We start from the raw sequence: 22856 nt of genomic DNA on the forward strand, positions 1-22856 counted from the left end.
TATACCGAAATACAAAAAAGTAGCACTGGTTGAGATTGGGCCTCTCTGAAGCAGAATTTGTCGATGCTTTTCAGGGGGCAGGATGAATTCATGCTGCCTCATTGGGCTCTGACTTTGCACCCTCAATCTAATACTAACTCTTGCTTATACCAACGTAAGTGTGAACCGAACACAATCCTTTACCTTGGCCCAGCTGTGTAAGCCTCTCTAGCCTTTGTCAAGGTTTCAAACTGAAACAGACTCTTCCTTTTGCCATATACTAATGCGTGGGCCCAGACCTGAGATTGATATTGTACATTTATGTATGAGAGAGGCTTCTCATTGTAACAATAAAGAAGAGGTTTTGCTCTGCCACTTACTGTACCAAAAAGGGCTCTGTTTTGCCTTTGCGGAGAAACCAATAACAGACGCACACAAAAAAGACTGTTTGAACTCCATGTCCCTACTATGTTTTTATTACTTTGTGTTTTATGGCAAAACATCAGCTTTCAACTTTACTAAAATATGCTTACTGAAACCCTTACTACTTAATTTTATTGTTAATGCATAACTAATATAGTTTTCCAAGCAGGATAAGTTTTTCAGAAATCCTGTTATTTTAAATAATCAACTATATATTTGGGGTTGAGTTGGGAGCTTAATACAGCTACATAGCTCCCATATAATAAACCCATTGCTGCCTTGTATAGAATTTGTCTTTATATATGAAAGGGTTTCCATAGTCACTGTTTTCAGAATCAGATTGATTACAGGCATGTTTTGTGTTTAATTACAGCCAGAAACACCAAAGGCTTCTGACAGCGCAGTGAAAGAACTAAAGGGGATACTGGTAAGAAAGCATAGTATTTGCACTCCATTGTTTTATCAGCCTCTGGCGTGACAGGACCTTCTTAGAAGGATGGATGGCTAAGTATATATAGAGCTGCAAAGAGATTTTTCTGACTCACTCTCTTGACCTCTGAATATATATGTATAATAGAGAAAGAAATGAAGAGGGAGGACTATTGTTTTTCTATTTACTTACATAAATATATGTAAATTTATATAGCGACAGAGATATTGCTCTGACTCCTACTCTTGACCTCTGAATATGCATATAATAGATAAATCTATGTATGCAGACTTAGATACACAAATAAAGAGCTATAACTCCTGTCTTTTTACCTGTATTTGTACATGTCCAATCTATGTAGCTATATCCATATAGAGAGAAATATCTAAATCCTTGCAACTACCTTATATGCTGAATAAAGTGCGTATGCTTGGTATTCTGTTCAACCTTAACAACACGTGTTCAATGTACTGTTGTTTTGTAATGTACTTGTACTCCACCTTGTTCATGTTCGATAGCTGCTTCTCTTTTCATAAACTAATACTAAAATATTCCTAGCTTCTGCTACCTCACTTTTCTGGTCCTGACAGTTAAAAGTTGAAGCATAAGTTTGGCACATCTGTAAGCTGAAATCCTGTCTCTGTTGAAGCCAAAGCATAGGGGCATTGGCTTTAAGGGAGCCAATATTTCAATCACAATGTACTAATGCCATCACATGCATTTTTAAGGTTGAAGTTCCTAATAATCAGTGCTAGGATATAAACAACCTTTATTTAAATATGCTGTAGTATTTTGTGGAAATAAGCCAAAACACTCCTGCTGGCTATATTGCTGCTGAGATGATAGAGGTCCTCTCTGTGTTTATTATTTTAAAACAGAGCATGATATCTAAGAGCACTGGCTTTGGCATGGCTGATTATGCATCTAATCCAGGAGGTTTTGTGTTCCTATACCCAAAGTGCACCTTGGGCTTGGCCAATTTCAGGGTTGCAATTGTAGGGTGGCAATGTTGGGTTTTGGGGGAACAGTGAACTGAAAGTGGTTCTGTCTGTATTCGGTTAAAGTCATTCTTTAGCTCCGTGTTGAAGATTCAGTGCCTCCTTTTCAACGTGAGTAGAGGATGCCCTGCTGTCCTTGCTGGCATTGTCTGTAAGGAGGCTGTGTTCACAGCTGTGAGGGAGCTATTGCTGAGTGCAGAATGGTTGTTTCTTTTGATTGCAGGGGACTCATTCCTTCATGATCAAAGTCATTCAGGGCTCTGCTTAGGAGAAGGACATCATCACTGTACTACCGGTGCCTACCTCATTGCTTTTGAATCTCTAAGCTGTTGAGAGTATGAGCACTGCCATATGAAACTAAATTCCAGTTTGTTCTTGAGACTATTCATTATGCACAGTCAGATGACAAACACGGGGGTGGGAAGTGAACAAACACTTCATGTTTGTTGTTACTGTGCTAATTATGCATTTCGCACAGATCTCCATATAATTGTTATAAACAAAACACATTTATATCCTGTAAATTGCCTAGTTAAAGGAAAGCAACTCGGTTACTCGCTTTACTTTTAAGCGTGTGTCATTAGTACGGTTCTGACGAATGCTATTTGTTAATAGTGCACCTGCTCAGCTAAATTCAGAATGACTATGGAAGAAAATATATTAACGTAAAAAAAGCCCCAAAACAGCAAGTACTCTGAACTCGGAGCTGAGTTGATGTAATCCTGAAAGAGGTTCTGCCTTTGCGACTAATAAGCTTCTGCTTGTTTTTGCCATCTGATCCCCCTGTTCAAGAGAGCACGTATTGGCAGCCAGTTACTGTATCTTGCTTCTCTTCACTCATCACTCAGAAGAAACACAGCTGAAAACATGCTGCGTGGGTCTCTAAGGTCAGTTTTGGAACTACCAGGAGCCGGGCTATTTGAAGATCACGGAAAAATAGTGAGGCTCAGAAGAAGGTGGCTGTAAATGTACACGTCCCAAATGTTGAGCTGTTTTCTAAACATGTAGGGCAATTTTGCAATTGGTTTGATATTTGACTGGGATGCTGCTTAACTCTTGCCAGACTGGAGGTCCATACTGAACTTGCTTTGTGCATGTTAAAATTTCCAAGGGAGGTACCTTAGAGGACTTTGTTTTCATAGGAAAGCTATGAAGTAAGACCTTTCCATAGTCAAAGGGCAAGCATAATGACGTGCTCATCCCAGCATAAAGCAGTAATGTGGTCCACATTCTGTATATAATGAAAGAAAAATCTAATCTGAGATCTGGTACTGCTCTCAAAAGACACCTGATAGCCCATGAAAACACTTTGGCTTTCAATGTGGACGTGAGTTTTGAGATCAGCACGGGCATGGAATGAACCCGCTGTGACACCAGCTTGCACATGCACATCGACTTCCAGGGAGCTGTGTGCCGCATGTGCATGAACATCATCTAGACCAGGACTGTCCAGCTTCCAAAAGGCTGGGTGCTGCAGTGCCCACAGGCTCTAGCAGTGGGTGCCACATGCCACGCAGGCTACAGCACTATGAGCCATAGGCCTCCCAGGCCACGTACTACATGGGCACCCCACCTTACCTTCCACTCCCCAGCCATGGACTCCCCCACTGCACTGCACCCCACTGGTGCCCAGGCTGTGGGCTTCTCCAGTACTGCAGACTGTGCCACATTGCTTACTGGGGAAAGGAGAGAGAGCCCAGAGATCACAGCCTCTGCTGCAGCTGGAGCAGTGGGCATTGACATCCAGGCAGAGCCTGGGGGCTAAAAATTAAGGTGCATATGGCTCATGGGCCATTGGTTGGACAGCCCTTAACTAGACTAAATAGCATAGTGATAGAGACAAACTATAGCATTCAGTGAAATGTGGCTTTAGGGCTTTTAGCTAATACAGGTTACAGGCAAGATACTCATCTGCTTGCACCTTGTGATGTTCAGTAATCTAAAAAAAGGTCAAAGTTCCTACTGAGCCTGGGTGGCTCATTGGGCCAGCATGATTAAGATACCCTCCTGACACACAAAGGAGTGCCTTGGCTAATTTAACATCAGGCCACCCTTAATTCTCCAGCCTGAGTGACCAGGGCCCCATTTACGAGGATGAACTGGGGGAGCCTTTGGTGAGAGTCCAGAGAGGAGCTTGGAGTCAGATACTTCTGCATCTATAGCAAGATGTCTTGCCCACTTTGTCTCCTGTTTCATTAATGATCCAGAGCTTTTGCATAATACTTTACAAATAGTCCACCGGCTTCACCAAGGGATGGCCATTGCTGCTGCTTCTACTGCTACCTCCTGTCTCTTGGGTTTCTACCAGGAAATGGCATCTTTTGCGTGAGGCAGGGCTCCGTGGAGACTGCTCGGGGGACATGCTAATTCACCTAGATATAATTTGTTCCATGTCGGCACCACCTCCTTTTTGGGCAGTGTTGGCCTTTGCAATCTTTCTCCTAGAGGGGCAGTTGCAGCTACATTCTTCTGCTACAATCTGTAGCTATGCACAAACTATATGTAGACTTTTTCCACTCCAGAGGCCTCTCTCTGAGCTAAATTTTTGGCCATTAAAGTCCACTGCAACCCTGTAAGGTAGGTAAATACTGTTATCCTGTTCTACTGATAGGGAAACTATTAGGTGCAGGGGAGGTATGTCCACATGATCACCTATTTATGTCTTCACTACAGACAACCCTGAACACATCCACGAGTTCAAGAAGCTTAAAATCCCTTGAGAAGGACGGCAGCGAAACTGAGTTGGAGAGAATTTTGCGGCGCAGAAAGGTGACGACGGAGCCAGACAGCGGCTGTAAGTCGGTTCGATTTCCTCATGATCCTGTCAAGTTCCACATGGCTTGTTATAAAGTAATTTAAAGGTTTATGCCCTTTAACACTTCCCCTTACTTTGCTATCCCCATTTTCTCCAGCATAAGCATCTCCAGGCACTTTCCACCCACCCTTATAAAGCTTTTCTTCTAGAACCCAGACAGCATAAAGTCCTTAGGCTGATTTGCCTCCCCATGCACCCAGGCATGAATGAATGTGAAATAGGAGAATGGTCATTTATGACTGCCATTCTGAATTCACTTCCTCTGAAGAACAAGGGCCTGTGATGGCATTACATTTTTGGTCAAATATCCATTTATAATAGAAGAACTAGCAGACATTTTTCAGATGAGTGAAATCAGTTGCCAGCCAGGGGCCATATTACTGCACAGTAGACTAATCTGCTGCACAGTAAAGCATCACTGTTTACACGTGCAGGCACTTACTGCACAGTAAATTAGTCCACTGTGCAGTAGATTTACTACCTGCTTATGCTTATGCAGGTAGTTCATTTCTTGTGCAGTAAAGCCAAATAACATTAATGCATATGTAGATGCACCCAGGGGTCTGTTGTTCTCGTAGACCTCTTAGGTTTGGCTGAACGGTGCTGGGTTCTCGTAATAGTTTAGGGGTAAGGGCTATATTTAAATGGAATCGAGTTCAGTTCATTCCATGGTCTTTAAAAAGAATTGATGTGACTTGTCTTCTTAGTTTTCAGTTTAGTAAGCCAATTTGTAAAAGCATAACAAAAAAGACTAAACTCTGTTTGGGCTTTAGGTCCCATGGGAGCCCTGGCCACGTCAGAATCGAAATCCATGCCCGTGTTAGGATCGGAAGTCAGCACAACACAACCTGCATTGGACAAGAAACCCCTGGGGGCAAAATTTGGCTCCAAAGCACCCGATTCAGGTGAAGGGTCTCATCAAATGAAAGGAAGCACAAGTTCCAAGGGTGTATTTCAGTAAGTAATGCCAAACCCGTTTAGCAGGTGGTATGTTTTTAAGCAGCTTAATATGATTTAGTTAAATGCACGGTGTACGACTCCCCATGGAAGTTATCCCAGTTCCATTTGGAGGTAAACTTTCCATTATGAAGTTTCTTTCTCGAGAGTCAGTGGCTGTACAGGATAAAAATTCAGGAACTCTGGCTACCAAGAGTTGATGAGAGTTTATGAGGAATGGCAAAATGTTTCATTTCAGATATTTTTTTCCCATACCTCATTAAGAGAGGGCACAGGTGTACATTTATTTCCTCGTTTTAGGAGACAGACAGTAGTATCAAATAAATCTGATCGATGTAAAACCTTGTGTGGCTTTTTTTTCCCCTAGTGGACCAAAAGGAACACACATTTTCACAATCTCAGGTTCAGCTCTCCAAATAACATTTGCCAGAAGAAAACGGAAGTGTTGAACTATCCAGAAATCCCACCATTTATAAGCTGAAAGAAAATGCTGAATCAGATAATTTTTTGGCACAACAGACTAAGGATTCTTTTGGCACTTCAGAGTGAAGCTTCAAAGTGCCATTTAAGCATCAAAGAGTTAATCCTGCTTCAGAAATATACATTTCAGACAGATCCGGTAGAGGATCAGTTTGTTTTATAACAATGCAAAGCTCTTTTTGAAATTGGTCTGCAGATTTGCTTTAGTTCTTTTGCCAGGATGTTCGTTGGGTAGTTTGTCACGTAAAGAAAAGGAAATCAGTGAGACAAATCAGGTCAGGAGAATATTGTAATCATGGTTAATTAAACCTCTGATTTCCTGTTCCATCAGCAGAAAGAGAATACCTATTCTCGTAAGTCTCCATTGCTTAGTTCAAAGGGCTAAATCATAATAAATGAACTGGAAATTCAATTCGAATCCATTTTTGTGAACTTGTATTTACTTCATTCTCTTGTTGGTGCTTTTATCATTTTTACTTAATGAAAGGCTTTTTTTCTTTGCTTTTATAGTTTTATTGAATTCCCATTGAGTTTTAAAAGCAACTAAACTCTCCAATTGGCTGTCATTTCCCCCCTTCAAATTTTTTGCTTTTAAGCAACCTTAACAGAAAGATGATCCATACTTGCTCTTCATCGTTCTGATTAAATTTGCTTAACAGTTAATTTGACATCAACAATGTCGCTGCATTTTCTTGAACCAGTACTCGGATACAAAAGAAAATTTGTTGAGGTGAGTTAGTTTCTGAGAAACTTTGCATTGTGCTAGTCTATGGATTTCTACTATTTTGAACAGATAATCTTAATCAGAAAATACAGCAACTCCTACTACCTTTTGTCTACCTTTTATTCCACCAAACTAAGTGGAAATTACATTTGCAAGAAAGGAAATGAAATAATTGCCAGCCCAAGGTCTTGCAGAATGCGTGGTGAATTGACAGTGAAAAGGATCTTGTGTTGACAGTCACAGTTGTTATGTGCTATAAAAGCATATGTGAAGTTCAATTTACTTTGCAGCTTGCCTATTCAGTGACAACCTAGAAGACGCATTTAATTTTAATTTATCTGTTTAAAGCCCTAAAACAAATTCCAGGGAGCCAGATTCCCTGGAGTTGCACGGCTGATTTGTGCCATGCCACTGGTGTAATGTCTTAAATGGAGAGACCCCTTACACAGCTGCTGTCATGGATGATCTGCTGGTGGGATAGAAATGATGTATGGTTCTTGCAATACACTTTTTTCCTGCTGCTGGGCTAGCAAAGCAAACTAGACATGCCCAGGTTACCTTGATTCATCCTAATACGTTTTTGGGCTTCGTGGGACTGTTTGCAGTAAGGGTGAGTTAGAGCCTTGCCCTTAAGCTGGCCTGCTTTGGAAGAGTGTTGGTCTAAATCACAAGGCCGAAGGAACTTGTTTCACTCAGCAGCTGCAAACGCACCACTGTAATTAAGCAGGCTCTTCCTTGTTAACCAAACTGGTAAGGAACCAAACACTCCTTTGCTTTGACTGGACACCTAAGCAACAGGTGCTAGTAAATTATTTGCTGTCACTGTCCTTCTCCCTCAGCCTCAAGATGAGGCACTTTACCTCTCTCATTATCGTTTACATTTCTTTAAAACCATGACAAAGGTGTGACCACTTTATTGTTTTCAGCTGCATGGCAGACCACCTAGGGTGCCCTGCTGCAGTACAGGTACCGTAATTACAGGGTCTCTCATCCAGGCCAGCCTTTGTTTCTTGGATTAGCGCTAACTTTATCGAAGTCTGTAGCATCCTTGCAGAAAAGCTTGACGGACATTCTTGCGTGATGTATTTCTTTTAGCTACGTTGGCCCTCGACTGTGGATCAGAACCTGAGGAACGAAGAGTGGGACTTCAAACATTTTAGGTTCTAAACAGCCCAATTCTGCAGTCTAACTCTGCATAACTGAGTATCCCTCGCACATATGGGTTGTGCCATTGAGGTGATGCATTCATCTTGTCTATATGCATGTGAATAACAGAAAGGCTCATTTGAGATCTTGGACCTTCCTGAGTGGGTTTTGCTATAGACTTCAGCAGGGTCAGAATTTCACTTATTGACTTGAATGGGATTACATGCAGGAATAAAATTACGTACAGAAGTGCTGACAAGGTAGGGGGTTCAATGAATCAACGGGACTGCTGGTTTGAGTCAGGGCTACTCTGTGCGAGAGGGATTGTAGAATGGCATCCTAACGTAAGTTAATGAAGTTGGATGTAAAACATCCCTATAATCAGACCAGCCAATCGCATTTTGGAGTTTAGAAGAATTAGTTCAGGAGAAAACTTATTAGCTCTTGGCCATTGGCCTGGTTGTTTACAACAGATTGATATGATGAAGGCTTGATGCCATTTTAAAAGGCTGATTGGGAATTTGTGAAGCTCAGCTGAGAAGGAAAACAGGTCACAAAGAGAAATGGAAGGCTGCAGCTCAGCTTTAAGACAACTCCTCGTAGACCTATCCTCCCAAAACGTTTATCCCAGCAGGAGCAGAATTTGGAGACAATTCCTCAAGAGGGAGTAAGGTAGTATTTTGTTCGGTTGGAGGCCATGAGGTTTCCCATAACTCCTGCAGTGTGTACACACAGAAAGAAAAGGTGTATCTAGCTCGTCCATCCGTCCCCACTCCCCTCTACTTTGTGTTCTTGGCATTTAGTAAACATTTTGTTTCCGGGCAGTAGACTACTCAGTTAACAGAATGAACCACGTAGAGGGGAAGGCTTAATCTGATGATTTTATACAATTAAAGGATTTGTTCTCCTTCTCTCAGCTGTAATCTTAGTACCACTGAATTGTCTACTGACACTGCAGGAAGCAGCTCAGCCTCAGCTAGACACAGCTATAGAAAGTTTTCCATGTGCAGCTTGTACATGGACAATTAAGCTTAAACAACAAAATGGGGAGAACAATGGGATGCTCTGGAAGCTGAGAATCTTCTAATTTTTAACAAACAGTTTTAAAAGTAGCTGTCAGACTGAAAGAAGAAAAATATGTATAAATACCCCCAATTACAGTGCAGACTGCTGCCCTGTTACCTTATTGAAGGCTGTTCGAGTCTGGCGACTTTCACTGATTGTTTCTGGACAAGTTTCAACGAGCATGAAAGTGATTTGATATGCCGGTCTGCTAAGGAGTGTATCTAAAATTCAGTTCTGCTGACTGTTAAGTCCCTTTCGCCAACCTTACATTTAAGAACCTGCCCACAGGGGCAACATAGTCCGTAATCCTCTATTAGGAGGCTTATTGTACCTTCTTCAGCAGTCTCTGGAACCAGCCACTGGCTGAGATAGGAAATCAGAATAGACGGACCACTAATCTGATCTACGGGGCAGTGTCTGCATTCCTGTAGTTTGTGTTTCTGTTTCTGAACTAATGCTTGGGTATTTTCCTTCAACCCTTTGCCTTGTCCTCTGTTACAGATTCCATAATGTTCTGAAACACATTTCTGCAGCATTTGCTATATTCATGGATTGACAGGGCAGCCATGTGACAAGTTTGCTACAGAGTAAATTGACTTCACAGCATAGGTGGCACATACACATGGGGCACAGCCTTTTCAGAAAAGAGTAGTAGCTATACACCAGGGTGAGCTGCACTTATGTACCAGTTGTGTCCCCCAAACCCCCTGCTTGGTTGCCTACGTTGGGTAGCCATTTGGTCAATGCGAGCTAGTTCCCATGGGACCTAGTGGTCATGTGCTGTAATAGCACTTACTGCTGGCAGCCAGGTTGAGGGAGCTGGTTGTCTGTCTGCTCCTTACTAAGGAGTAAATTCATTGTGGAGAAGTAAATTATTCCATAATACTTAGAAACATAGAAAATTAGGGTTGGAAGGGACCTCAGGAGTCATCTAGTCCAACCCCCTGCTCAAAGCAGGCCAACACCAACTAGATCATCCCAGCCAAGGCTTTGTCTAGCCGGGTCTGAAAAACCTCCAAGGATGGAGATGCCATGACCTCCCTGGGTAGCCTGTTCCAGTGTTTTACTACCCTCCAAGTGAGAAAGTTCTTTCTAATCTCCAACCTAAACTTCCCTTGCTGCAACCTGAGCCCATTGCTCCTTGTTCTGTCATCTGCCACCACTGAGAACAGCCCAGCTCCATCCTCTTTCGAACCCCCCTTCAGGTAGTTAAAGGCTGCTATCAAATCCCCCCTCAGTCTTCTCTTCTCCAGACTAAATAAGCCCAGTTCCCTCAGCCTCTTCTCAGTAGTCCTGTGCCTCAGTTCCCAAAGTATTTTGTCCTGCGTTTCATTATCATGTGCCAATACCCTAAGAGTAAAACCGTAAAGAGTAAAATTGACTCACCTACTGACACCTGCAAACACAAACTACTATGACCCTTCACAAAGGTGGGATTTGTGCTTTCCTCAACTGGCTGACATAGAAAGGGGCATTGGAGGTGGGTCAAGGGAAAATCCATTGTTTTGCCATTAGCTGTGCCCATATGCTGGTGTGTAGGGAGCAGGAATGGGAAACAGATTAGAGCAGTGACCTCTGGAAGGTTGCACTGCAGCCTTGTGACCAGCTCCTGTGTTGAGCGTGGTAGCTTTCATGCATACAACCCCTGTGCCATTCTTTATTTAAGCTGTGTGGCAGAGGAGCAGTATTGCACCTGAGTTTCTGAACTCCTAGGAAAGGAGGGAGGGCTGAGGGTTACAGGTAGACAGTAGGCAACAGTAAGCTGTGGTGTCCCACCATTCAGCTGTTCTTTGAATGACCTCCTTTTCAGGGGATTTTGCCTCCACGTGATGCATTACTAGGTAAATCTTCAGCTCTTTCTTGGTATAGACGTCAAAACATGGGATTGAAACAAGGATTTTACCCTCCAAATTATGTCCTTTGGGCCTGGGCTTTTGCAGATGTTTAAGGAGACCAGGTAAGACTGTGCCATGATATGTTTTAAGTAAATTGTATTTCTAACGTCATACAACAAAATGGCTTCAGTAATAATTGACCAGATTTAAATAATGTTAAGGTTTCCATGTAAATGCATGGGGAAAAGTCTGAGACACAGCTGACAGTATAGATCCTCAATTTGTCCTTCTGCACTGCATCTGCTACTGAAGTCCGAATAATGTGAAAAAACTCTGGTGGCTCTGATCCACAAATGGACCGTCACTCAGCTCTTTACTTCTATATCTTTTGTTGCTCTGCATTGCTGTGTTAACATCGGTATTCCTGTAATCCAGGCACACACTGCATAACAGCTGGCATGTTAGTCTCAGTTTATTATAATAGATCCAGCAAAAATGTACTTAGATTTCATACTCTGGATTTTGTACATGTAATCACCTTTATTTAATACATGTGGATTTAAAAAACAGTCTGTAAATATGGACTCAGTAACACTGGGGAATATTTCCATGTTTGGCTTCAATACCTATTACCACGATTAGTTAGTACAACATGAGAAGTCAAATTCTTGGAAGCTTCGCACAGAGCTAGAGGCAAAAACCTTGAATTTGCAATCTGTAAAAAAACGGTTAACCTGACTGCACCCTAATTGCCTCCCCGAGCTTCTTTTAATGGCAAATAAAGTTGATATTTTGAGATAAAGCACCAAATGCGGGGCATGCTTGAAACATGACTCTGTAATAACCCTTGCACCGAAACTTTCTCAGGCCAGGCATCTGCTCCAGATGAACGGTATTTCTAATTTTAAACAATAACGCTGCCTCAGCCCTAGCAGCAGTACTGACAACTCAGGGTAGTAATTGTGGGAAGGATTTGAAGAGGGAAATACTAGTCAAACTACGAAACAGTAATTCTCTATTTTATACTCAAAAATGTAACACTGACTTCATCTCCGGCTTTCTCCATTAAACTACTTCATATCAACAAATTTAATTCTTTTATTTTGCTATCCTTGAAGGTGGTAAATACTATTGCGGTTTTATCCATTTTTATTGTAAATGAAACAGACTTCAGAGTGTTTGGCTGTACATCAGTTGTTGGATTGCTGCCACACACTAATGCAGACTCCCTGCTGTGAGCCCAGTGAAGAATTATACTTTGATTCACCAGATTGTATTAAATAGTCCAGCTGTTGGGATTTGAAAGATAGTTACCTCCAAAGTGAAATAAAAATGAACTTGGCATTTATGGCTTTGACCATTTTTATAGTGTTGGGCAATCAGCTTTTCAGAGGTAGCACTTTCTGAAATAACCCTCTTGTAGTTAAACTGCTTTAAAAAGTTTCATTCACGGTAATGTTCAAAATATCCCACCTTCTATTTTCAGCAAAATTAAGCTTGAGTGATAGGCAGGGTTTGCATAAAATAAGCATTATTTTCCTTGGAAAATCTCTGGGTTTTGACTCTCTTCAATTGAGCCTGCAACTGTACCTATTAGTGCCAATTTCTGAATTAATTAACTTGTACTGAGGCTCTGATGTTAGACATGATTCTGGTGAATGTTGCTTGAACGTGGAATTTCACGGAATACAAACCGTGACACAGTGTTTGAAATAGAAATTCAGCATGCTCCTTTTGTGTATATTAAACCAGGAAAGGTCAGTAATTTACTCTTTGAATGGAAAATATAACAACTTGTCGTAGCAGTGAGTTTGCTTCCATTGGTTCAGGCTGCAGATTTGCTTCTTCTCTTATGGTGTGGCAGGCGCTGGAGGAGCCTCGGCACTTGTGTTCCCATGGCTGAGTCAACTGACCTCTCTCTTTCCCTGCTGTCTTTCCATCTTAGACAAAGTGGTTATCTTGGTGGGCAGCTCTGACAGATTGACCCTTTACATACATTTGCTTTCCACTGGTAGATTCTGTTTTTTCCTCTCAATAGTTATGTCATCATCCTGGCAACGTGTTTGTGTAGCACATTGAAGAAAGGCAGAAAGTATCCCCAGGCAAGCATGTGCAGTTGCATTCATCATCCATCTAGAACTGTTTTTTTGGTTGCAACTGAAAAGGGATCTAGGGCTTGTGTCTGTTTGGGAGGTTTACACAGGTGTTACTATAAAGATATTGCTGAACCAACAAGGACAGACTTGAGTTAAACCACAGAAATCCTAGTTTTATTTTATGCAGATGCATCTAATCTGCATTAGGAACTTGTACTCATGGAGCTCTGCCCGTGCTAAACTCACTAAGGACTCACCTACGTTAGGATGTGACTCGTGGTGGTCTCGCACAGTAAGGACTTGCAACATCTGTCTCTTTGCGAGTGCCTCCCCGTGGCAAATCCGGGATACTGCGCTTCTCTAGTGTAGAATCCTTGTGTCCGCTGCATTTTTAGGGTCTCCTATGGCTAGCCTTTCAAGTCTCGGCTCTCAGCAGTTATAGAAAAATAAGAGTGAGACGAGGTGATGGATACACTGAAAATCTAGCTGTTTATATTTGTCTGCCCTGTGGCAGAGCGTAGGTATCAGGCTCTGTCCTTTTTAAGGGTGCAAATGCAGATATGGCCAGGAAGCTGTCGTCTCCCCAGTAGCTCTGGCATAAGTTTTCCTTGATTACCACCTCCCTGATATGTGAAGCTATACACAATAGCCCTGCTCTGAGCTAGTCTGGAGAGAGCACAGAAAACAGAACTGTTTTTTTTACAAATGACTTTCTCTTTCATAATGTGAAGGTCCTCGCTTGCTGCTCCGTAACTTAATTTTTCTGGTTGCCGCAACTTCCTAGTGTAATTAGCTTATTACATGATATAAGAGGAGTCATCTGATCATTGTCATTTTGTGTAATTGTCCATGTAATGTAATTGTCTTGGTCATGAAATGCTATTAATCGTTTCTATATTTTCTGTTTGTTCATATTTGTTCGAAACATGTAAATCTGTGTATTTACGTATGCATTCTACATTTTCCCCCAGATCACCTAGTTATGTGGATTTTGCAAGAAAATCTTCTAGCTGTGAAAAGCAGACTGAGTCCATTGTAGTTTTAGATCCTGTTTCCAGCAGTGAAGACCAGATGCCTGAAAAACTCCTAAAACAAGACAAAGTGGAGGAAGAAAAAAGTAAAAAAATTGATAATGAAACGACTGTTGAGAAAACAAAAGAGTCTGATAGTTCCAACTGTTAACTGTTAGGCTAAAAGCTGGGACTTTAGCAGTCCTTACTAGTAAGTATAAATTTCATAGGTCTGAGCAAGGATGCTCAGTACTAATACTGTATGCAAACTGTTTTTGATGATGGTTACTGAAATGACCTTTTGTATACAGTCTTGTTATATGCATTAGTGGGTCATGTAAATACAAAGGTCAGTCAGAAAGTAATGCCTTCTATTATTTTCTCTCAGCCAAATATTGAAAAAAATATTAAACATGGATGGTAAATTTGTACCGCTAAACACACACCTATTTTTGCTAACATAGTCTCTTCCTTCAATGGCCCTTTTTCACTGGTGAATGACCCAACATTATATGAAGGTTAGAAAAAATGCCTCCTAATTTTTATCTCCTAAGCAAGCCACAGACGGTAGTGGATGTTCTTGACTTTATGCCTAAAGAGGCCAGAGCAAACTTGGAGGACCGTGTCAAGACCTCAGAGAAACTGAAATATCAAATGCAGAGTTTGTCCCTACAGAGACAAGTGAAAGGTGCAGCTTCTGCACAGTAACACTTGTCCGTAGGTCAGCCTGCGCACCACAGACGTGGAGGCAATCTCAGCCCTTGGATAGACCGTGTTGCCCTATCCTCCAGAGAGTGAAGAGCATACTGATGGCAGTATTTGAGGGATGACGGCAGCCATGGCTACTGTATGATAGGGGCTATACAAGGACAAGGACTTTTCCAATGTCAGGATGCATGGCTTTGTTCACCAGTTGGAAATAGCCATTGACAGAGAAGGAAACGCTGTTGAAAAATAGCTGCATGTTTGGCGATGATGTAGAAATGTTCTGTGCAAGTTTAATATTTTTTCAATCGTATTTGGCTGAGGGAGAAAAAACAGGCGAGCCTTCCAGGCTGACCCTCGTGTATACAATTCAGAATCCTTTCTTTCTGTTTTGGTCTTGTGTATGCATACTATCTTCTTTAATATGTTACTTGGATTCTTTTAAAATATTGTTAACATTTACTTATTTTAATGAAAAGACACTTTGCAAAGGCCAGTAACAGTCTGATCTGAAGCTCGCTGCTGTCACTGGAAAGGCCCCCACTGACTTCAGTGGGCTTTGGATAGACCCGGAGGCGACAATTGCACAAAAATATTGGACTGATCCCAACAAAAATCCACTCAAGACACTGCCTTAAAATGTCTTTGATACCTATTTCATAGGGGGCTGTATTGGTCTCTTTTCTGGTATGTTTATATGGGCCATTTTGTTGAATAGTAAAGCACAAGTACAGAATTTTTGCTTCAAAACATGGGTTTATTTTTTTCTGCCAGTACCGAGTTGACAGGTAGTGAAAGCAGGCAGTGCAGCATGCTAGTTTTGTACCAGGAGTTTTGGTGATGATCTTTAAACATAGGGGTCTGGGAAGTCAAGCAAATGCTCCTGTTTACACTGAGAGCTCTTTAGAGCAAAGGCTCTCTTATTATTTCTTTGTACAGCACTTAGCGCAATGGGAACCTGATGTGTTTGGAGCATCCAGGCACTGTTATATTGCATAAATTACACTGAGCTCTTGTGATTAAGGACGGTGCAAATCAATGTGTACAAGGTTGGGGCTCTTTGCCAATCCTACTGTTGATTTGTACTCAAGATGAAGAATTTCAGGATCAGACCCAATATCGCTAACAAGTAAACTTTTGACTTAATTCCTGTAAACTGTTGTGTACTGCGGTGACATGAGTTGTGTTGGTAGGTGAGAGCACAAGTACCACCCTTTATCAGAGTCCTTTCCAATGGAGTTAGATTGACAGGTACATAATTTACTTGCTTTGATGCCAATCCACATTCCAGAGAGGTTTGTAAAAGCAAACACAATATTTCACTTGAGTACATTGAAGAAACAAATATAATCAGGGATTTTTACCTTAAAGTAAAGATTGGTGTTACTGAAACTTGAGTGGTGATGTACTTGAATGCTCTGGTTTTTTGCTTAATGAAATGGTGATAGTATTTTAACTATTAAGGATGAATGTGCTCAGTTTGTTAGTGTGGCTCTGCATGTAGTTGTCTGGTGCGTCTCTTCCAAAGCTGATAGTAATGAGTATGGTTGTTATGCTCTTTTTCTCTTGGTGCATGTTTGATTAAAAAAAACAACAACATTGGGGTTGATCTAATTATCTATCTAAGTGTATTTCCTAAATTAGGGGAAATTTGTCTATCATTTAATTGTTTATCTGCATTTCAGTGGCTTTTTCTAATAGTTGGTTTTGCACTTCTGTGTTATCCTGAATTTAAAACGTGACATTTTATAAATGTATTTTTCCTCAAATTTTTATTGTTGTATATGTTAACTGCAAATTATTCTAAAACAGAAGTTTTTAAAAAATATTTCTTTTACTTAGACTATTTCTGTTACACTCCAATATAAAATTATTTATCTTTTCATCGTTGCTTATTAAAAAGATTACTGACAGTTTCCCAAACATTGTGAAATTGTTTTGTTATTCACTAATTCAGACTGGGGTAAGCTGTCCTCTAAAGCTGTCCCACTTACTGGGGTAAATTTTTGTCCTCTAAAGCAAATTTCTACCTTTATTCTATGCATGGGGTTTGCAGTGGCATAGCTAGCCATCAGTTGCTGGAATAAGTATGTTTTTCTTCTGGACTAGACATAAGAGAGGTATTGAGCAAGTGTTGGACAAAGCAACTCTGTTTTTTTTGGTTTTTTTAAATGTTTGTCTTCACATCTCTACAGACAAGTGAAACCTTATATAACGACAGACATTTGTGTAAATACCAAAGCTTAGAGAAGCTGAGCCTTTATTAAAACATCCAGTACTGTATCACAAACTGTTGTTTGAAATGGAGGATGAAAGTATCAAAAAATGCTCATTAACAGCTTAGCACTGTTCCCATTGAAGGCAATACTCCAGTGAGTACATGAAGAGGTCACGTTAGAGTGGCTTTAAAATATCTCACTCAGAGTAGTCACAAGTATTTAACTGTATTAAGGGATATGCAGGTTAAGAAACGAGTTGCTTGCTGGAATGAGTTGAGTGTTGTACGTTTACCCTGCCTAAAATTCATGTACCAACATATACTTTAGCCTTAATTATTCCTAGACTAAAAACCTGTAAAAACAATACTGTATTGGTGAATAGGAATGAAAATTGAAAGTCATAGTTGAATTTGGAGGTATTTAAAATAATTTGTTAGAAAAATGTAACAGGTCAAACTTAATATGAATACAAGGATTCAAGTTTGGTACACTATTGCCCTAAGTTTAGGTTGTCCATAAAAACCTGATACTACCATTGTATCTGCATGAAGGGACTTTGCCACTACACAGTGTGTCCAGGAAGGCTCTGTATAAGTGTGTGGATTTCCCTTGTCAATCAAATGACACATCAGAACATAAACCCCAAAATTTACAGTCCATCTCCTGAGGTGCTGTGGACTCACAATTCCAGTCGACTTCACTGACAGCTGAGGGTTCTTAGCACCTTGCAGGACCAGACTATTAATTGCTCTGGCTCCAAATCCATTGAAGTGATGCTGATGCATCCATCAAGTCAGGTGGAGTGTGCTGTCCTGTGAGAGAAGTCCTAGTCCTCAGCCAGTGATGGCTGGGCAGACTGGGGAAGCATCTGGCCCTGCTTTGTTGGAGGAAGTGCATCAAGTTCTGCATCTATCAGTATTGCTTCTTCAGCAAAATCAACGAATTCAAGATACTTTTCTCCTGAACCTGGAATGGGGACAGAAAAAAATAAGTTCTCCTGATTGAAACAGGTTTGTTCAAAACATACTCTCGTGCTTTTCCAGTTTAAAAAGTCCAAGCGATAAATGCATCACATGCTTAATGTAAAGGATATTAGCAAATATCCTTAACAGCAAATTTTTGCTGTTAGTGTTAGCAAAAATTCAGCGTCTCCCTTGGGCCCAGTTCTGCAACTGCCAGAGCAGCGAAGGCCACGTTTTAAAGGTATGTAGGCTTTAAAAGGTATGGCTAGGTGCCCAGAAGGATTTCAAAGGCACATGGATGCCAAGCTCCTAGTGATTTCAAAGGGAGTTGGGCACCAAGTGGGATTTCCAAAAGTCCTTGTCTGCAGCTTTTAAAACCTAAATACCTTTAAAAATGTGACCTCATGGGACCAAATGCAGGTGCAGCAGTGCACTGTGATTGCATTGTTTGTGGGGGGGGCCAGGATCTGGGTCCATAGTGGCTTTATTTTTGTGAAACTTCAAGAAACTACCTTTTCTAGCTCTGTCCATCTCCACTCAAACGAGACTGTCACCATACTCTGCTTTTGCATCACAGCATCCTTCCTCTTCATCTTCCTCTCCCACCCCAACAGCTCCATTCCCCTCCACTTTTTACTTGCCCCTCTATAGTTCTCACAGCTCTTCTCCTTTATAGCCCAATCCCCTCCCACCAGTACAAATCCACACCCCTCCCTATTCAAACTCCCTCTGCCGCTGCTACGCCTACAACTTTTAACACTTCCTAACTTATTTATGCAACTTTAATTTTCTGAACCTAATATTGGTACAGTGTGTTACAGTGAAATGGGTTGTAAATTGAATTCTAAATGTACATTTGTCCTGGAGCTAAAATACTCTGTGATGAAAAACTCTTAATTTATTTTTATTTCTTAATGCATGAATGCACAGGGGGCTGGAAAATTCCAGCCAGTTAATTTTGCTGGAAAACCTGACGTTGACTACCGTCTAAGAAAGGATCTATATTAGCATTCAGGTAAACAGACAATCCATTAGGACAAGAATATACATTGTGGCAAGTGCTATCCTAAGCGTTTTTGTTGGTGCTTATTTCTGGTCTTTTGATTCCCCTTCCCTCCCATGGAGCAGTTTCAATCATTCTTCCTCCAATCTTTGTTCTCTTATTCATTGCAAGCTGAAAACAATGCAAGAAAGAAGCTCATACGCAGCGCTCCATTCTTGGCCAGTTCTTCCTCTATAGCAAGAAGGCGGTTGTATTTGGTCACCCTCTCTCCACGGGAAAGACCTCCCAGCTTGATAAACCTGGCGCCCAGTCCAACAGCCTTAGGACAAGAAAGTGCATGTTTTAAAAACTACACAGTTAAAGGAGTGAAGTCATTTCGTTCCACGCTATTTAATTTGGTGTCCTAGCTCTAAACCTAAAGCTCAACAGTATTCCTTGTCTCTCTATGTAGAAATAAAACCCTCCTTTAATGAAAGATTTGGATGGGTTTGCACATTAATTTTCACTTTAATAAGAAATGAGACTTTATTTCCAAATGCAGTTTCAGTACAAAAAGATTAGAGTTAATTAAGACTTTCTATACAAAGCATTATTACTGTTCAGAAATATTTTGAGTAATTCTCTTACATTTTTCCACCAACTAATGCAAGCAAATAGATAACATGCTATTCCCTATAGCCTGCTGTGGCAATTTTCCTTTATTATTTTATTTGAATTTATTTTTAAGTTTCAAGATTAACTCTGATAAGAGGTGACTTTCTAGAAAAAAGGCCATTTCACAAAAGGTTATGTGTCTTTCTCACACAGAGACGGCCTTTTTCCTAAATACCAGTTCATGATAAAAGCAATGTTTTAGCAATTCTGCAGTAGAACAGCTTTCTGTACTTACCAGATCTACAAGGCTATCATCAGAAGATTCTCCATCTGGACTTCCTAATATGGTAATATGTCTTTGTCCTATATATAATGGGAATTTGTAGCCTTCGTTAGTAAATATTTAATATATTTTGCAAAGAAATAGATTTAACTTTTTATATATTGTTAATCCTTTGGGTCTTTTTAAGGTTAAATATAAACAGAGGAAGGCAATCTAATACCCTTTATAGAAATGTAAATGGCAGGCACCAGTTTAATACTTGCAATGAAACATTTGTTTGCATTTATATTATTTCTTTTACTTTTTTGGCCTAGTTTAGGGAATGCCTAACAGTTCTCCCCTGATTGTTATAATGACTATAGGCCAAGTTGATCATTCTAGGAATGTTTTCCAGGGGGTCAAATACTCTGTGTACTGAATTCTAAATGCATTCCCTAGCATTGCAGCACTGATTTTTTTTTTTTCTCACAATGAAAAATGTCCCACACCTTTTGTGAATAAAGTTCTGAAATACATTATTCGCTCATTTTGACACGTGGGATTCTAGTTTCTTAGAAGGAGATTAGGGGTATCAAGAATATATCTGACAGAAAATTTCTAGGAACATATACAGAACACACATAGAATGACAAATGTACACTGATATAAACGTTAAGAAAAATAATGAACATGCGTCACTAACCTAGAATTATTTCTATGTAGATTGTATTTGTGGAACAATTTTTATCACTAATTAAAAAACCCCAAATTTTCCCCTCCTCAAGTTTCTGTTCGTTTGTTTGCTTACCTGTTTTAGTTAATTCTGGTATTTGAATATATAAAATTTAGCCATACCTTGAACACACACATGCTTTTATGATATGCATACTGTCCCCCTGTCCCCAAGCTGCTTTGTTAATTGAAGCCCTGGAAGCAATTTTAAGAATTCCTTTGGCATTTTCAAAATACACAAACTCCTAAATATAGCTGGTAATTAGGCCATGAATTTCAGATTCTTTTAACGAATATGCCCTAAATTGCCAGTTGCTGTATTTAGGTATAAAATGTTTAAATATTTGAAAGTGAATCATTGGGAGGGCACGATGTGGCTACTATAGGGTTTGAAATTCAGACTTTTCCACTACTCACCATCTAGAATTCTTGTAAGTTCTATCAGATTTGTTATCGTGGTTTGGTTTGTATATTTTACTACAAGACCACTGCATTTTGGTACTTGTATATTTTGGTCTATTACAAGTTTAGAAATAATTTTAGATGCATCTTCTGCAATCAGGTAGCATTTGGAACTAAGCATATTACATATATTACTCCACTGCTGGCAGTCCTGTGTAAACAGTAAAATTAAACTATTAGAAGTTAAAGGATTAATTTCAGAAATACATCTATATTTCCATAGATTAAATTCTGACCACACTGTGGTAATGGCAAAACTGCCACTAACTTCAATGAGGCTGGAATTTTACCTTGGGATACCATTCTCTCGCACAGAAAAGGTATTTTCACTACATGGATGCAAATAAAATATAACATTGGCATTTTCTTTGGCTTACAGGGTTTTGTTAGAGGACAGCATTTAACAGAACTAGATAGAAGCAAAAAATCTTATTTAATATATTATAATGAATTCTAGATTTCAGTCGCTTGATCCCATGTAAAACAAAATAACTGTTTCACTTGTGATTATTTATTTAAATGCCAGATCATTAAATAGTAATGATATGGAAAAAAAAAAGTATAGAATCAGTGACACATTAAGACGAGAAGCTCAGATCTACAGGGACACTCATGGGAACAGACAATTTCCAAAGTTCTCTTTAGGTAAGTTTTATATTTCTAGTAGTTTTTGTATTTAGTGAACTGTCCATGTATTACAGAATTGTTCCCCCGCCCCCCACCACACACACACTTATTGTCAGTAAAACAAAGGGGTTTTGACAGCTAGCTTACAAACTAACTCTCTCCTTTTTGTGTTCACCAATTATGTGAATTCTAAATTCTAAAATTTAAGATTTCTGAATTTCTTCAGTTCATGCAAGAAGGGTGAATATACTAAAAATGTGCAGTATGCAGACCTGCAGTTCACAAAGCATTTAAGTACATGCTTAAGTCACATAGGAGCTAATGGCACTTTAAGGACATGCCCAACATGCAGCAAGCACTTAGGGTGCAAACAGACATCACCCTTGTTCCACCATAAAAATGTTTACAACAGCACAAGTTGCAAGCGAACAGACATCCCTGCCCCTTGTCGCATGCCACTTACCCAAAAATGTTTGTGCAGCCAAACCTAGTTACAGTTTGTGACGCCTTAGGGTAGGATGTCTGTTCCCTCATTGCATGTGCAACCTGGTGATTCCCAGGGCACACATTTCATGCTAATGTGTCTGCAAGCAGGGGAAACCTGCTCCCCCACTTGCAGACACATGCCCAAGAATCCACCTGCAGAGGAAATTCCCAGGACACGTCTTCAGTGCCGGTTCCGTTTCCAGACACACACCCAGGGTCAGGGTGCAGCACCTGGGGGCCACTGTCCTGCAGGATCAGGCCCTTGAAGCCCTCGGAGCAGCTTGGGTACACCGCTGCAGGACAATTGCCCTGGCAATGTCTGATTCTGCTGATCAATCTAATCAGTTGTCAGGACTCATCACAGCAGAGTTGATGCCACAACATGAACAACCTCTGTTTGTAGCCTCACTTAAGTATTTAGTTGTATAAGAACAGATTGCTGAATATGGACCAGATTAGTAATGATTCTCAAGCATTCAAATATTTATAGGAAACCTGTGTTATCAGTTTGCTAAATTATTGTTTCTTAATACTAAACTACTTTGGCTACCCTTAGTTTTCGATATTGGAAATGTATGATTTCTTAGACGCTGTCAGTGGACATCAAAGGGATTGGTGGAAACTAGGCAGGGAACAACGTGGGCTTCCGGAACCTGAGGAGGTATGCAAGTAAATTTGCGACTGCAGGAGAAGCAAAACTGAGTAACATTCCTGCTATAGAATGATCAGCAGTGAAGAAACTTGACATGTTTGTTGTTTAAGTTGTTACCTTTAAGCTTTGGAGTAAATAACTCCACTGAGGTGAATGAGGCAGTTCATTCATCCCAGAACTACTCTTTCAGGCTA

General features: G+C 40.4%; 2 protein-coding genes across 6 annotated transcripts in view; one reads left to right on the top strand and one right to left on the bottom strand.

The window, feature by feature from the left end:
* Positions 1-16586, top strand: part of SHTN1 (shootin 1) — a 98293-nt gene extending 81707 nt beyond the window's left edge. For 2 of the 3 annotated variants that reach the window (XM_059730094.1, XM_059730095.1), the window contains 4 exons: positions 776-829; positions 4504-4624; positions 5419-5602; positions 13920-16586. In XM_059730094.1, coding sequence (XP_059586077.1) covers positions 776-829; positions 4504-4624; positions 5419-5602; positions 13920-14130 — 570 coding nt within the window. In that variant the 3' untranslated portion in view covers positions 14131-16586. The remainder of the gene's footprint in view (positions 1-775; positions 830-4503; positions 4625-5418; positions 5603-13919) is intronic. The other variant, XM_059730096.1, reaches the window with a different exon arrangement.
* Positions 16587-17414: 828 nt separating this feature from the next.
* ENO4 (enolase 4) overlaps positions 17415-22856 on the bottom strand; it is a 30467-nt gene continuing 25025 nt past the window's right edge. For all 3 annotated transcript variants that reach the window (XM_019485919.2, XM_014594719.3, XM_006262711.4), the window contains exons 11-14: positions 20853-21048; positions 19737-19804; positions 19049-19166; positions 17415-17848 (exon numbers count right to left, since the gene is read on the bottom strand). In XM_019485919.2, coding sequence (XP_019341464.1) covers positions 17709-17848; positions 19049-19166; positions 19737-19804; positions 20853-21048 — 522 coding nt within the window. In that variant the 3' untranslated portion in view covers positions 17415-17708. The remainder of the gene's footprint in view (positions 17849-19048; positions 19167-19736; positions 19805-20852; positions 21049-22856) is intronic.

Source organism: Alligator mississippiensis, chromosome 6, assembly GCF_030867095.1.
Source record: "Alligator mississippiensis isolate rAllMis1 chromosome 6, rAllMis1, whole genome shotgun sequence".
Classification (NCBI taxonomy): Eukaryota; Metazoa; Chordata; order Crocodylia; family Alligatoridae; genus Alligator; species Alligator mississippiensis.